The 16,274-nt window shown below is 37.0% G+C and overlaps 1 protein-coding gene and 1 non-coding gene across 3 annotated transcripts in view; one reads left to right on the top strand and one right to left on the bottom strand.

Moving 5' to 3' along the window:
- Positions 1 to 16,274, top strand: part of SPOCK3 (SPARC (osteonectin), cwcv and kazal like domains proteoglycan 3) — a 336,682-nt gene that overhangs the window by 139,359 nt on the left and 181,049 nt on the right. Inside the window, exons 3-4 of one of the 2 annotated variants that reach the window (XM_036315566.1) lie at positions 4,781 to 4,789; positions 4,893 to 4,938. In XM_036315566.1, the coding sequence (XP_036171459.1) occupies positions 4,781 to 4,789; positions 4,893 to 4,938 (55 nt within the window). The remainder of the gene's footprint in view (positions 1 to 4,780; positions 4,790 to 4,892; positions 4,939 to 16,274) is intronic. The other variant, XM_036315567.1, reaches the window with a different exon arrangement.
- On the bottom strand, positions 9,118 to 9,410 carry LOC118659460. The gene has a single exon (XR_004968576.1).

Below are 16,274 nucleotides of genomic sequence, written 5' to 3'. Positions count from 1 at the left end.
GGATGCTTAATTAATCCCTGACCTAGTTTTCCAAACCTTGTTATTCCTTCAGGCAATGGGAGGATATATCAGTACAGTTGTAGCAGTGAATGAATGAGTTCAACAGCTGAACTTTGGATATAATTGTGTCCTTCCAATCTACTCTATCTGGTCAAATCCTGGTTATAACCAGTTATTGTCACAGGAAATTAGTTTCTTATTCTGGGTATGGTTTTTATTCCCAGGGACCACCTTCCTAAACTTATATTCTATGTTTATAAGAGAATAAATACTTAGACATTTATGTATGAGTTGTTCGTTATAGCAAAATATTATAAACAATACAAAAGCATAGACATTTGAAGGGCTAACTAAATGATGGTAATAGCTACACAAAATATATTAGGCATTAAATATTTTGAAAAAACATTAATACAATTGTAAAGTGCTCTTAATAAATGTTACACAAAAAAACTGTGTATAGAGTTGAATGTGCAATATTATTTCAATATATTAAAACATCTGTGAAGAAAATCTTTGTTGTTAGTAGCCCATTGTTGTAGAATATTTTGATTCATTTGTCTTGTATTTCCCAATAACTCTGATCAGTAGTCCTCAAAAAGGTGATGTTTTTCCCTCTGAGGAGACATTGGCAGTACTTGGTGACATTTCTATTTGTCACACCTTTGGGGAGGTTGCTACTGGTATCTCCTGGCTAGGGGCTAGGGATGCTGCTAAACAGCCTGCAATGAACAGGACAGTCACTCCCCCAATACACCAAATATCTGGCCCAAATATCATTAATGCCCAAGGTTGAGAAACTGCTCTATGTTAAATATACATTTGATTTAAAATTAGGAAAAATCGAGCATTAAAACCACAATGAAAGAGTTTAAGTAACAGGATACACAAATCAAATTTTGTTATATAGATTATTTTTTTAAAAAATGAACAAATATTTTGTTAAGCATAAGAAATTGGCAAAGGCATAATATTGCCTTTGTAATATTGCCGCTGTGATTCACTGGTGTAAGCTTTTGGACAAGAGTGACAGGAATTCAACTTTGCCTGTTGGAACACTCGGGCTTAGTTTCAGTCATGGGAACCTGCACTTCTCCAAATGGGGGCATTTCTTGCAGTTGTTTTTTAAATCCCTTATTGGCTTATTTTGGATCTAAATTAAAGCCTGAGAACAACCAATATTCACACAAAGCTTCTGAGGCAAAAGATTTGCGCTTGAATGAACACTGACGTGAACACACTTTTATTTTGCATCCTGGCAAACTTCCTAAGATTTAATGAGGTGAAACCATCTTCACACACACACACACACACACACACACACACACACACGCACACACACACGCGCACACACACACACACACTCTCACCCACACACACACGCGCACACACACACACACACACGCACACACACACGCGCGCACACACACACACAGTCTAGTGATATGAGAACACAAAGAAAAATAACTAAAAATAGCTGATAGGCTACCTGTTTTGCTTTTTTATACTGTGTCAGATCCCCACAGTGGCCAGACCTTTGAGATTGCCCTTGACATAGCCAGAAGAACCTGGCTCATGTTTATATTATGATTATAGATTTTTATATAACTGTGGTCCCAGACTAACCCAATGTGATTATGTTATTCTGAAGGAAGTTAAATTAAAAGCGGTTGAGAATGGATTTTACCATAACATTATATGTACATACACTTAATTTCTGCTAATCTGTAAAGATCTTGATTATGTCAAACACTATGTGTTGTGTCAGACGTGTTGCTTTCATGTTATCAGTGTTAGTGTCTGTTCCACACCTATTCCCCCTTCTAGATCTGTCTTATTTACATGGATGGTGTCACTATTGCAATACTTACCCATATCTTCTTGGATGATGCCCCTGGTAGCTGTACCACTTCAGAATAGTCTGAGGTGATTATAGAAACACTTGCCTTGTTGCATTCAATGCTGCACTCATAAATGTAGGCTTTAAAAATGCTCATTACATCTAACATTTGGCATTTGGGAGGGCAGTTTGAACATCAACTTGCACAAATGTTATGAGGAGTCTCTGGCTTTTTCTAAGAAAACTAAAGGACCTTGTCAGCAGTGATAAGAATGTGTCTGATGGTGCTGTGGCCCAAAGGTATTGAGGGAGATGAGCCTGGCCCTTGTGATGAGCAAGTATGCTTTAGCCTCTCCTTTATGCCAGATGTTGTGCTGCTAGTTTATATTTTGTATAACAAATACCCCAGCGACCTTACCAGATAGCTAGGTATTATTTTCCAGCTTTAGTCACAGGGTCCTGAGGCTTAGGTCATCAGCTTTTCTAAAGTTGTGCAGCTAGTAAACAGTAAAGCCAGCCTTAAAATACCAGTTTTCCTGTCTCGACACTCATCGCTCATGTGCCCATTGTCCAGCTTGTAGTTATATTTCAGGAAAGCTCCAATCCCTCCTTCTGCAGGAAATGAATAAGTAGTCATCATCCCCGAACAGTGAGATGTAATCGAAAGAAGCAAATATTTGAAATGAGTGTGTCATGATCCACGGCTAAACTTTAGAGACTTTGAGTGGAATCTTTTAATTTAAAATCTTAGTTGTCCAAGAATTCTATTATGCTAAAATGATTTTTAAAAAGAGATTTTAAAAAGAGACTGAACAATCAATGTTTATTTAATTACCCAGTGGTTTTATCCTCCTTTAATTTAATCCTGGATAATTTTGTAGAATAGAATTTATCATTGTGGATTGCCCCTCTCTTTTTTTATAAGAACATTTATATTATATTATATTAATTATATTATATTATATTATGTTATTATATTTGACAGTATTATTGATGTCCCCCATTTCCTTCCCTTTGCCTCCTTTCCCCTGCCCTTGGCATTCAGTGCAATATTGTCTATGTCCATTGGCTATCTATGCATATAAGGTCTTTGGTTAATCCCTTCATTTGAAGTTGGTGAGGTGGGAATGCAGAAGGTGGTGAATGATTAGTCACAATAAAGAAAATGTTTTGTAGCAATTGATAATTTTTGATTAAATAAAATTGAGAAATGTATTTATTTCCAGAATTAAAATATGCCACATTTTCCTCACTGTTCATTGGAACGTGTTAGCAAAGAGCTTAGGAAGGAGACTCAAAGACTCTCTCCTTGGCCTTTCTGCATTTCCTGTGTTCTGTGTTTCCAATGGATTGCCTTGGTGTGTCCAAGAGTATTGAGCTAGGAGATGTTTCATCAAGGAGCTTCACAATGTGCTTTTTCTTACTCTGGGGAAAACAGCTTATTCATTGAAGCAGTAAAATCTGTTCTACTTAATATAAAAGGGGATATGTATGAGGTATGCATGTGTGCAAGACTTTTAGGGTGTAAAAACCATTAATAAAGTAAATTTAGTCAGTTTGTCTTTACTCTTTGTAAATTTTTTTCACTATACTTTACCCCACATCTATGCTGTATGGTTATATTGACACACTGTATAGTAAATATATAGTAATGATTTTTCCATATAAAAGATTTAAAATTTAGGCAAGATTGAATTGGGTGTGCATTTTTAAAGCTTCCAATCACATTTTGATGAACTTTTTAGATAATCTATCTATATATAAAAAGCCAGCAACCAGAATAACCAGTTATGACACCCACTGAGGCCAGTGAACCGGCCCGATTGTGGGTGGGGCTGGGGCCAACCTACTGCAGCCCCTCCCTGCAGCCGGCCTGCTCCCGATCCCTCCTACCCCAATAGGGGACGGGGCAAGCCAGCCAACCTCCTGCAGTTCCTCCTCCCGGCCGGCCCCACCCCTTATGGGCCCCCACCACCCCAATCGGCCCATGGCCCCTCCCCCCAGCCAGCTCTGCCCCAAGTTGCCCCCCCCCCCACTTCAATCAGAGGCAAGGCCAGCCAGCCAACTTCCTGCGGCCCCTCCCCCTGGCTGGCCACAGCCCTGATTGCCCCCTCACACACTATTTGGGGGCAGGACCAACCAGCCAACATCCACAGGGCCCCCTCCCACCCCTGCGCGCTGGCCTCCCCATCCCCATTCAGGGGCGGGGCTGACTGGCCCACCGCCCACAGCCCCTCCTCCCAGCCAGCCCCACCCCTTATGGGCCCCCACCACTCCAATCGGCCCAGGGCCCCTCCCCCCAGCCAGCTCCATCCCCAACGGGCCCCCACACCAATCAGGGGTGGGGCCCACTGGCCAATTTCCCATGGACCCCCTCCCCCCAGCCAGCCCGGCCCTGATTGGGCCCCGATCAGGGTGGGCTGGCCAGCCAACCTCCCACCATCTCCTCCCAACAGTCCTGGCCCTGGTCCACCCTGATTGGGGCTGGGCCGGCCAGACCCCACCTGTGCATGAATTTGTGCACTGGGCCTCTAGTCAATTAATAAGTGACTGATTTACATCAAGTATATTTATACTTTATAGTCTATTGGAAAATTACTTCGTATTTTTCCTGCTATATTAATGGTTCCATTTAATATTATAAAGTTGTGTAATTGGACACTGCCAAGATACTTTTATAGCTTATTAGGTCAGGGTAATTATCTGCATCTTATATTGCATGTTGAATTGCAGTTTTAAAAGTACTGCATTATGATATTTAAGTGAAGTGGCAAACCAAAATAGTTCAATTATGAGAGTAACCACAGATTTGCAATGAAAAATTAGCACATTTATTGGAAGATATTTCTATAACATGTAAATAATGTGTTCCATTTTGATAACTTTGTTTTTCTCTTGTTCTTTTTATTTTTTTTTATAATTTGCTGCTTGCCATTACAGGAAGTGGAGGTTTGTATTCAGCTTCTGTATTTTCTATTTTATTTTAGATTTTATATGACTCTTTACATTGTATTAACTCATATCCACTCAATTCACATTATTTTTCCCTTAGGATGATTATTTCCGCACTTGGAGTCCTGGAAAGGCCTTTGATCAGGGTAAGAATCTAATTATTTTAAAATAAAAATCTTTACATATCTATAATCACTGTTTTGAACATGATATTAACTGTCTGGTTAGATTTTAAAATACTGAATAGGAGAGCTTAGATGAATGAAAAAAATCTGCAATAATTGCTTTCATTTCTGAATAATGTAGTTAAAATATATTTATTTGGTAACACGATTATGTCAAGATGACTCATTACTAGATGCAGATCTTAGGTTACAATTTAAGCTTCTGAACTATACCATGCCCACTTTTTGTGATACAAGTCACTTCCTCCAATTTTCAAATATAGTCAAGTACAATCACTAGGAAATAGACATGTTTGTGTAAAAATTCAAAATAAATGGCTTTGGTGTCTCTTTCTCAGTAAATAAAACAGTTTTTTTTTTAAAAAATATATTTTATTGATTTTTTACAGAGAGGAAGGGAGAGAGATAGAGAGTTAGAAACATCAATGAGAGAGAAACATCGATCAGCTGCCTCCTGCACATCTCCTACTGGGGATGTGCCCGCAACCCAGGTACATGCCCTTGACCGGAATCGAACCTGGGACCTTTCAGTCCTCAGGCCGACGCTCTATCCACTGAGCCAAACCGGTTTTGGCAAATAAAACAGTTTTATTTAAAACAGAGCTGACTGGTAATTAGACTCAGCTGGGGTCTTAGATAGGCCCAAATGGAAAAGTCTTACATATAATTGGGGTTTCCTGCACCTCTGTACACACAGTGTGTAGCTCTGGTTTGCTTACTTGAGAAGTGAAAGCAGGGCATTATGCATGGGGAAGGAAGTACTTCTTTCTACCTGTGCAATGAGACTGAAAACTCAGGGCAACGATTATTGTATAAATTATTAAACAGATTTGTTTACTGAATTGTACAATATTAGAACCAGATATTTTCCTTTTTAAAGTTTGAAACAAAAGGAATTTCTACTTTATATAGCCTAAAGTAAACTTACAAAAGATGTTACTCCATAAAATAGTATCACTTAAAAATAGAAATAATTTTTAAGAAGGTGCCATAATATGTTATTAAAAGAAGCTTAGTTTATGCCTGGGAACTTTTTATTATATATTTGGAATGAATGCTTCAACAGCCAATCTCTCTAAGAGGGAACCAACCTGGGTGGACCTAGACAGGGACGGTTGTCCACATTGATGTTAACCTGCAATCGGAAAAAGTCACTCATATCCAAGCCCCTCTTTAATATTAGTTTATTTCTTCTGTACTTCATGTGGCCACTGTGTTTGTGGAGTATGCATTTAAAATTTCCAAAAAAATTATTTTGATTTGGTTACTAATAAGTCAAGTGAAATGAACCAAAAGACAAGCAATGAAAAAATAATGACATGCAGATGGAGATATATTTGCAAGCTTTCTTGGGAAATGAATTTTTATGATAGAATTAGAAACCTTGAAAAATTAGAGTTATGTATGAAATGGATATTAACACTTAAATTTGCCATACGTGGTGCATCCAATTACAATAAAGATGGTGTGTGTGTGTGTGTGTGTGTGTGTGTGTGTGTGTGGTGATGTATTGAACAATGATTTATCTCTCACTAAAAAAGTAAAAAAAAAATAAAGATTGCTATAGGAAAGCTTCCAAGCCCTTATGTACCTTAAAACAGATTTATTTTAATTTTCAAAGAGGTTTTCAGCCTCCTAACTTGTCAAAAAACATCGTATTTATGAGGCAAAGTGAAAGATCACGACATAATAGCTGACATTTATTAAGAGTGTCATGTATTGAGTTACTATTCTAAATATTCAATATATTAGTTCATTTGATCTTCAAAGTAACACTGTCAGATGATGTGGAAGGTGAGGCACTGAAGGAGGTTAAAGCTTCTGCCTGGGGTCATATTCCTACAATGTGATGGTCTGGATTTGGGTCCAGGCAGTCTGACCCCTGAACCCCATTTCCTAATTACTATGTGGTACTGTTACTCATATGATAGCTTTGAAATAAAATAATGACATACTAACAGAATTTTAAACATTAAGCTTTAAAAATAAATATTTACTTGAGTGAACTTTAGAAATAGAGCTGGATGCTTTGTTTCTATATTTTAGACAATATTTTGTAGACTATCAGACCCTGGGTTTTGATTAATGGAACATGTATTGTTGGTAAACATACATAGGAAAGTATCTATACTAATTATAGCCTAGGTGGTGTCACGCCCTCACACATCATGCCCTAATGTCGTCACAAGATGGCCGTCACATGATGGCTATATGCACAGCGAATGCAGGGCCCGGGAGCCACTCCGTGTGGTGCGGCTGGGGTTTCCAGCATCTCCACAGTCTTGTGTGGAGGTGGCAGGTCCCAGAGGAGGAGGTGGGCCACAGAAGGGGAGGACAGTTGTGGGCGATTAGGCCCCAGCAAGGGAGGGCAATTGGAGTCAATCAGGCCGGCAGGGGACCAGTTAGGGGGCAATCAGGCTGGCAGGCAGAAGTGGTTAGGGGCAATCAGGCAGACAGGCAAGTGGTTAGGAGCCAACGGTCCCAGGTTGTGAGAGGGATGTCAGACTGCCAGTTTAGGCCCAATCCCTGGATGGGGCCTAAACTGGCAGTCTGACATCCCCCTAGGGATGCAAGGTGACCTGAGGGACACCCCCTGTGCACAAATTTTGTGCAACGTGCCTCTAGTTATATAGAAAAAGTTAGTTTGAGATACATATATTTGTTTTCTATTTGTTTTTGGCTTTGAGTAAGATTAACTAATCCATTGGTAGACCATACTGAGGAGTAGGAAAAACATCCTTTTCCCATCCAATTCTGAATAAGATAGAGTGCATTATTTGAATAGAATAGACATGAGGTGTTGAATTCTAATGTTTGTTGTTTTTCCTGATGATATAATCTTTTGTTAAGTATTATTTTCAAAACATCATTGAGCTGTTGAACATAAAATAGAAGACTTTTTATGAATGTTTATAATTTTTAATATACTCTTTTTCATTCGTTTATGAACAGCATAGCACATCAATATAAGTTGGTTTTTTACACTTTCTTTTTTGGAAATTTCTATATTTCCTGAAAAGAGTGAGAAAAATGTAGCTTAGTATTACATTTTTTTTAAAGTATCAACTATTGTTTTTGATTATCTAAAGTTTTACATATATCTCCTTTTTTCCCAATTGACCCCCGCCCCCCAGCCATTCCCACCCCTAAGGGCAAGCCCCCACTGCCCCAGTGTCTGTGTCCATTGGTTATGCTAATATGCATGCGTACAAGTCCTTTGGTTGATCTCTAACCCTTCCACCTCCCCTGCCATTTATCTCTGGATCTATTTTTGTTCACCAGTTTATGTTGATCATTATATCCCACATATGAGTGAGATCTAGCATTATAATTTTTATGCTTATATTTATGCCATTTTTTAAACCATATTCATTCTAACATCATACTTCCACCTCCATAGAATGCTTCACAAAATATGCAGGAATTAAAGTAACATTAATGAGCATGTAAATTAATATTTCATAATATAAATGGCATCATTTTTCAGCCTGTAATTCCTCAGCACATAGTTATATGTATAAACATAAACACACATACATACACAAATAAACTTATACATATTTACACTCTACAAATACATTTGCACCTGTAAATTTGCTTCTAGGTAAAATTAACTAATTGTTCATACATATCTTATCTACCATTTGGTTTAACTGTCACAGATTTTCCACCTCACATAACTTTTTTTGCATTAATCAGAACATTTCCACTTGGCTTGTTTACCAAAAAAATAATAATAATAATAATAATAATAATAATAATAATAAATAAAGACTTTTGGTAAAATATAATGGCTTCAAATGAATTTAAGTAAAACTATTTTGGTGATGGTAAATCTGCGTTAAAATAAAAGAAAGCATTCCGATGTGTTAAATAAATTGCTTTGGTTATCTCCACTAGAAATTTCTGTGCCATTACTTCTCCTCATTAGTGTGGCTAATCATGAGCTGACACAATAGAAATGGACTGAAAAATAGTTTTAATGAGGACATGCATCTTTTTGAATATGGCGTAAACATCCTATGCTTATGATGACAAAGGAAAGAAGAGATGCATGGATAAACTAAAGTAGTAGCATGATAAATATTTTAATAAATGCTTTGGATAGATATGCTGTAGCTTTAAAACTTTTATTTTTTCCTTTGTAGCAGTACTTAGTGTCCAACAGAAACCACTCCACCTGTTAAACAGTATCTCTGCTGCAAAGCTTCTCTCACTGTTGGGGATAGATAATGACAGGGACAGTCACTATCGCCGTGGCAACAGTGCCCGGGACTATCAGAGGAACAGCGCACATGGCAGGCTGGCTCTGGAGCAGCCATGCCTCAGCTTCCTCCGGGGTTTGCTTTTTCTGCAAGTCTGGTGCGCCCTCGGGTTTAAATTTTTTTTTTTTTTTTTTACTTCTTTTCTCTTTGCTTCCTTAACTCTACATTGTTTTTAGGTCACATATTAATTTAGGTGTGTAAGTGATAAATTACTGGAATTTTAGCAGTATTTCCTGACAGTTGTTTAGAGTCTCTACTTATACTGAAGTGCTATATCTACAAGGATCACCTTTTATTCAAAAGATGTTGTTTTTTGTTTTTGTGTTGCTTTTGTTTGTTTTTTTTCCTGTATGATTTGATATGTAGGTGCCCTGAAGTGAGAGTTAAGAGCAAAATGCGCTTTCTATAATTCCCTAATTTTACTCTACAAGCCAGTTTGGAGTATCTGCATTTGGTATCTACCATGGCAATGAATTATAATCAATAGACTAATAATAGAGAAAGGAAATTTAAATAGATCCAGAAATTTCAGGACAGATTGATGTGTTTCACCCGCTTGTGCAGATTTCTGAGGATATGGAATTAGGGTAAAAATGTGTAGCTGTGACTTAGATCAGCAGCTTTTTTTTTTTTTTACGATGTTTTATTGATTTCAGAGAGAGGAAGGGAGAGGGGGAGAGAGAAACATCAGTGATGAGAAAGAGTCATTGATCAGCTGCCCCCTGCATGCCCCACACTGGGGATTGAGCCTGCAACTCATGAGATGTGCCCTGACTAGGAATCAAATCTTGACCTCCTGGTCCATGGGCCAATACTTAACCACTTAGCCACACCGTCCAGGCACAGCTGTTTCTATTAAGACCAGAGCTCTCTGGAAACAGCAGCTAATTTGGTTATATTTAATTCAACCAAAAATCCCGAAAGTGAAATTCAAACTGCTCAAAATCCAGTTAGGAAAGATAGACTGTGAATAGCTGATCTTGTATCTAGATGAGCAAGAATTGGAGGGAGGTGAAAAAGAAAGACTGCTCTCTGAAAGGCCCGTCATATGCTTAGCCATATATGTACCTGCTGTGTCTTTCTTTTCAGGATCAGTTCTTAGAGTTTTTATCTAATTCGCCCAATTCTTCCTATCCATTTGCAAAACTTGCCACATATACCAACAGTCACAGCTTGAGATGCCCCTTTGCATAAATCCCTGGCTACTAAAGGAGAGGTGTTGATATGTCTTCTGGAGCTTTTATTCCCTTCAATGAACAGAGCTGCTATATTATTATGGCTGTATTTATTTCTGAATTTTAAAAAGATTAGCATTTGAGAAATGCACCCCCATCTATCTTTTCCTTTTTAAAATGCATTTCAAAACTTCTCATTTATTTATTTATTGTTGAATCTTTATCGTTGAAAGTATTGCATATGTCCCTTTTTCTCCCTTTGACCCCTTATAGCCCGCCCCCATCCCCGCTCTAGGCCTCCACCACCCTATTGTCTGTGCCCATGGGTTTTGCATATATGCATTTAAGGCCTTTGGTTGATCTCTTCCCACCCACCCACCCTCCCCCGCCTTCCCTCTGAGATTCCACAGTCTAAAGCAGTGGTTCTCAACCTTCTGGCCCTTTAAATACAGTACCTCATGTTGTGACCCAACCATAAAATTATTTTCGTTGCTATTTCATAACTGTAATGTTGCTACTGTTATGAATCGTAATGTAAGTATCTGATATACAGGATGGTCTTAGGCAACCCCTGTGAAAGGGTCTTTCGACCGCCAAAGGGGTCGCGACCCACAGGTTGAGGACCGCTGAAGGCACTGTATAAATGGATTGCACAATGTAGGTATTGACTCTCCCACAGATGCTTTTAATTTTCACTTGTTTACATATGCTTAGATGGTTTTTATTGATAATAGTCTGAAACAATAGATAGGTCTGATCCAAGCTTCACAATAGAGGCATGGTAGTACCATAATGCTGCTTTGTTTAAAAGCTTCGGTCTTTTTGGCATTTTTCTAGTGGAAAAATTGGTGTTCCACAATTGAAATTCAGTGTGGATAATATGCAAAGATGATTATATGATTATAGTATTTTATAAAAATGCAAATTCTGAACCATTATTTGATCTGAATCAATATTTGATAAACTCAAAATAATTGATTTTGGTTTGTTGTATCATTTTGAAATAATTCCTTGTTAGCTGAGAGCTATGCCAATTTACATCATACACTTTATATCATTTATTTGGGCAAACTTGGCTTATAGAAGCCTCTGTAAAACTGCAAAGACATATTCAACCTAGAATCCCAAAGTACACGCTCTATGTCAGATTTAGTACATAAGAACTACATCCGGCTTCTGCATGACAATATATTTCAGTCTCCCATCTAATTATGATTTACTTTTACAAAAATACTATTCCATTTGTTTCACACCATAATCTTTAATATATCAAAATCAAGAATATTAAAATTGTTTTGTTCTAAGTCAAATACTGCTTTTTTTTCTCCATAGATAATAAAGTTTGTATAAAGGTCGGTGTTTTTAATTTAGAAGATAAAATCTAGATAAATAAAACTTAATTTGGTGTTTATTCCAGTAGCCTACATAGGTGTGCAAAAAGTCAAATTATATTTATTTCTCTTTAATGAACTTATATGTTACTGAATTGTCAATCAAATTTATAGAGCAAGGGGTCGATAAAATATAATTCAAAGGTGTTGAGATATTTAAAAAAATAATATTCTTATCTCAATCTTTGTTAGTCTAACATAGTAATAAATATTGTGAATGTTGAAACATCAGTAGATACAGATAGGAAGTAATATTTTTGGCAGGAATCCTCCACTGGCTAAAGGAGTGATTTTCAGTCATGCCTGAACACGGGATTACAAAGCACTCATTTAAAAATACAGTTGCCTCGGCCTGGTCCCTAAACATTTTGACTTAAGTTAGCTGGGGCGTGTGTGTGTGTGTGTGTGTGTGTGTGTGTGTGTGTGTGTTTAATAAAAATTGAAATATGTATATATATAATATATATATTTGTATATATATATACATATATGTATATATACATATACATATATGTATATATACATATATATACATATATGTATATGTATATATATTAAACAAAATTTACTATTTTAACCATTTTTAAGTATATAGTTTAGTGGTATTACATACATTTACATTTTTGTGCAAACATCACCAACATTCGTCTCCAGAACTCTTTCATTTTCTCAGACTGAAACTATACTCATTAAACAATAGGACTCCCTCTTCCCTTCTCCTCCCAGCCCTTGGCAACCACCATTCTATTTTCTGTCTCTATGAATTGGAATAGTCTACATTTCTCATATAAGTGGAATTGTACACATTTGTGACTGGCTTCTTTCACTTACCATCAAGTGCTCAAGTTTCATCTATCTTGTAAAATGTGTCTGAATTGCTTTCCTATTTTAGGCTGTATAATACTTTATTTATGTATTTACCACATTTTGTGTATCCATTCATCCACTGACGAACCTGTAGGTTGCTTCCACACTTGGTTGTGAAAATGCAGCTGTGAACATTGGAGTACAGATATCTCTTTGAATCTCTTCTTTCTGTTCTTTTGAGTGCACATCTGGAATTAGGAGTTGCTGGATCAAAAGCAATTCTGTTTTTTGATGAACCACCATGTTATTTTCCATAGCGGTTGCATCATTTTACAGTCCAGCCAGCAGTGCAGAAAGGTTCCAGTTTCTTTAGAGCCTAGCCAACATTTGTTATTTTGAGCTTTTAAAAAGTAATATCCATCCTGATGGGTGTGAATGTGTTTGAGTTTTAAACTCTGCACTTGTTTATTTTATGCCAATATAGTTGAGAATCACCAGGCACAAGCACACAAGCAATGGCTTATCAAAATAATTCCTTTCAGTCATTCTGTTCTACAGTACTCAGAAGATGTTTGTTAAGATGGTTATTCTTTTGAAGGCAACAAAATGTGTCATGGAATTTTTATTTTATTTTTTTAATATATATTTAATTAATTTCAGAGAGGGAGAGAGAGGTAGAAACATCAATGATGAGAGAGAATCATTAATCAGCTGCTTCCTGCACACCCCACACTGGGGATCAAGGCCACAGCCCGGACATGTACCCTGACCGGGAATCGAATGCTGACCTCCAGGTTCATAGCTTGATGTTCAACCAGTGAGCCACACCAGTTGGGCTGTCAGGGAATTTTTAAAAACTTATTCACCTTTTCAGAACCAGTGCCAGAAGTAGGTGCGAAGGGGGTCTCAGAATGGATTGTAGGCATCAACAGAACCTCAAAAGATAAAGTCCTTGTTCCCATTGAACAAGCACTTCCTATGTGTCAGGTATTATATATAAGACAATCATTGTACTAACCTTAAGAAGTAAATATATCCTTTAATTTATGAAGGAAACGAAAGTTAAGAGATGTTGATAAAGGTGACAAGCTAAGTAGGGGTTGTAGCTAGATTTGAAATCTTGCAGTAGTGGATTCTGAAGTCCATTTTCTCTCTTACTATGTGATACTCCTTTAGAGTCAACTCATCTATATGCATAGTTTTTATCTCTTTCTCACCTCAGACATACATCTTTTTCATTAAAAAATATTGTAGGAATGATATGGGAATATAGGTTGCAAAAGGGTCACTTATCAGATACACTTGAATTATATTTAGAATTGCTCCAGTATTACAGGAGGAGATGTTTGTAACTTGCATTCTCATTTTTAGAGTATAGGGATATATATTTTAAACTCACTTAAATAATTGTTATATATTAAGTGCAAGGGTATTATTTTTCTATCACTTGGGAATAACAGCATATCTGTAAGACACAGAACTGTTTCAAAGATGTATGACAGCTTCTGTGGGCTTTCTTGGAAATTACTTTTTATGGAAATATGCTGACCAGAATTCTCACCCCACTTCCTTATATGCAAAGGAGAAAAAAAATACATGTGTTTCTAGAACATTAGCAGTGAAGCTTAGAGGTCACTTGGTCTGATCACTAATATAATTATGGAACTTTTACCTCTGTAATGTCTCTGACTTCCAGCTTTGAATTAGACTCTCTATGTGAATATACCATTCCATCCTCACATAGCACTTATTATCTGAAAACTACACATTTTTTAAAAAATATTTTTTTATTGATTTCACAGAGGAAGGGAAGAGAGATAGAAACATCAATGATGAAAGAGAATTATTAATCGGCTGCCTCCTGCACACCCCCTACAGGCGATCGAGCCCACAGCAGGGCATGTACCCTTGACCAGAATTGAACCCGGGACCCTTCAGCCCACAGGCCAATCAATGTTCTATTCACTGAACCAAACCAGCTAGGGCAGAAAACTGCTTCTTTAAGTATAATTTATTTCATTCTTTCCAATTTTTGGCCTTATATACTTATTCTAGAATGAATAAATTTATCTTTCTACATGAAAGTGAATTGAAGAATTAAATGTATTTTATATGGTACTCTTTTTAGAAGCTTTTAATTATTTTTAAAATGAATGAATGTTCTTGATCAGAATACTCTGATAATGATCAAAGAGCATGGGATGCCCTGGCCACAGTCTCTTCTAGTTCTAACATTTCACAAATGTTTTTCTAGATTAGTAATTTGCTATTTAGTCCTAGGTTTTCTTTTCTTTTATTTCTTCACTGCATGTGTCTTGACAGTTCTTTTTTTTTTCATTTTTTTATTGAATTTATTGGGGTGACATTGGTTAACAAAATTATACAGGTTTCAGGTGCACAGTTCTACAACCCATCATCTGTACACTGTATTGTGTGTTCACTGTCCTGAGTCAAGTCTTCCCTCACCATTTATCCCCATTAGTCTGTGCTTTTAGTGTTTCAGGAGAAGCTGAAATAAATGATTGGCAGGCAGGATAGTTGGGTGGACATTTATTTGACTGTGCCATGTAGTCATGAGTTTGAATCACAGCTATGGTCAGACAGGCAAAATTACCTTATGCAAGTAATTTAACAATACTAGAGTTCTTTTCCCTTTGATAAAATATGAATAAATTTCTAATTGACAGGGTTGTGAAATTAAATAAATGTAAGACCTATACACACAAAATATATAAAGTGTTTAGTGTTTTTTTCCTTCTCTTACTCTTATATTTCTTCTGAAAAAAATCCACAACTTTAAGTAACTTTTACTACTTTTATTTATAAAAACATTTTTTTTGTTCTGATATAAAATTTTTCCATTCTTTTCAATATTTTAAAAAAAATGTATTTTTATTGATTTTAGAGAGAGAAGAATGGAGAGGGAGAGGGAGAGGGAGAAGGAGAGGGAGGGGGAGGGGAGAGAGAGAGAGAGAGGAGAGAGAGAGAGAAGAGAGAGAGAGAAGGAAAGGAAAGGAAAGGAAAGGAAAGGAAAGGAAAGGAAAGGAAAGGAAAGGAAAGAAGGAAAGGAAAGGAAAGGAAGGAAAGGAAAGGAAAGGAAAGGAAAGGAAGGAAAGGAAAAGGAAAGGAAAGGAAAGGAAAGGAAAGGAAGGAAAGGAAAGGAAAGAAGGAAAGGAAAGAAGGAAGGAAAGGAAGGAAGGAAGGAAGAAGGAAGGAAGGAAGGAAGGAAGGAAGGAAGGAAGGAAGGAAGGAAGGAAGGAAAAAACATTGCTAGGAGATAACATCAATAGGCTGTCTCCTGTGTGCCTATGGAGCCCATAGCCCCGACATGTGCCCTGACTTGGAATCGAACTGGGGACCTTTCAGTGCACAGAATGACACTCAACCAATTGAGCTACACTGGTCAGAGTTATTTAATATTTTAATAGCCAGGGTGGTCATGGGAATTATTATGCTCAGTATTCTGGCACAATAATTATTTTGAGAGTTTATGTGAAAAATTATCTTCCTTGAAAAATTTAGAGAAATTTGTAATGCTCAAGACATTGAATAGAACAAAGTGTTACTTGATTATATTAAGCAGGATATATTACAATTTTATTATTAACACAATGAAATGTATTAGTCTTCTTTGTAGCACAGTATAGTGTGCTAACATA

The sequence above is a fragment of the Myotis myotis genome, unplaced genomic scaffold (assembly GCF_014108235.1).
Source record: "Myotis myotis isolate mMyoMyo1 unplaced genomic scaffold, mMyoMyo1.p scaffold_m19_p_6, whole genome shotgun sequence".
Lineage (NCBI taxonomy): Eukaryota > Metazoa > Chordata > Mammalia > Chiroptera > Vespertilionidae > Myotis > Myotis myotis.
The sequence above is the reverse complement of the archived record's forward strand: the minus strand, read 5'-3'. Positions and strand labels throughout refer to the sequence as shown.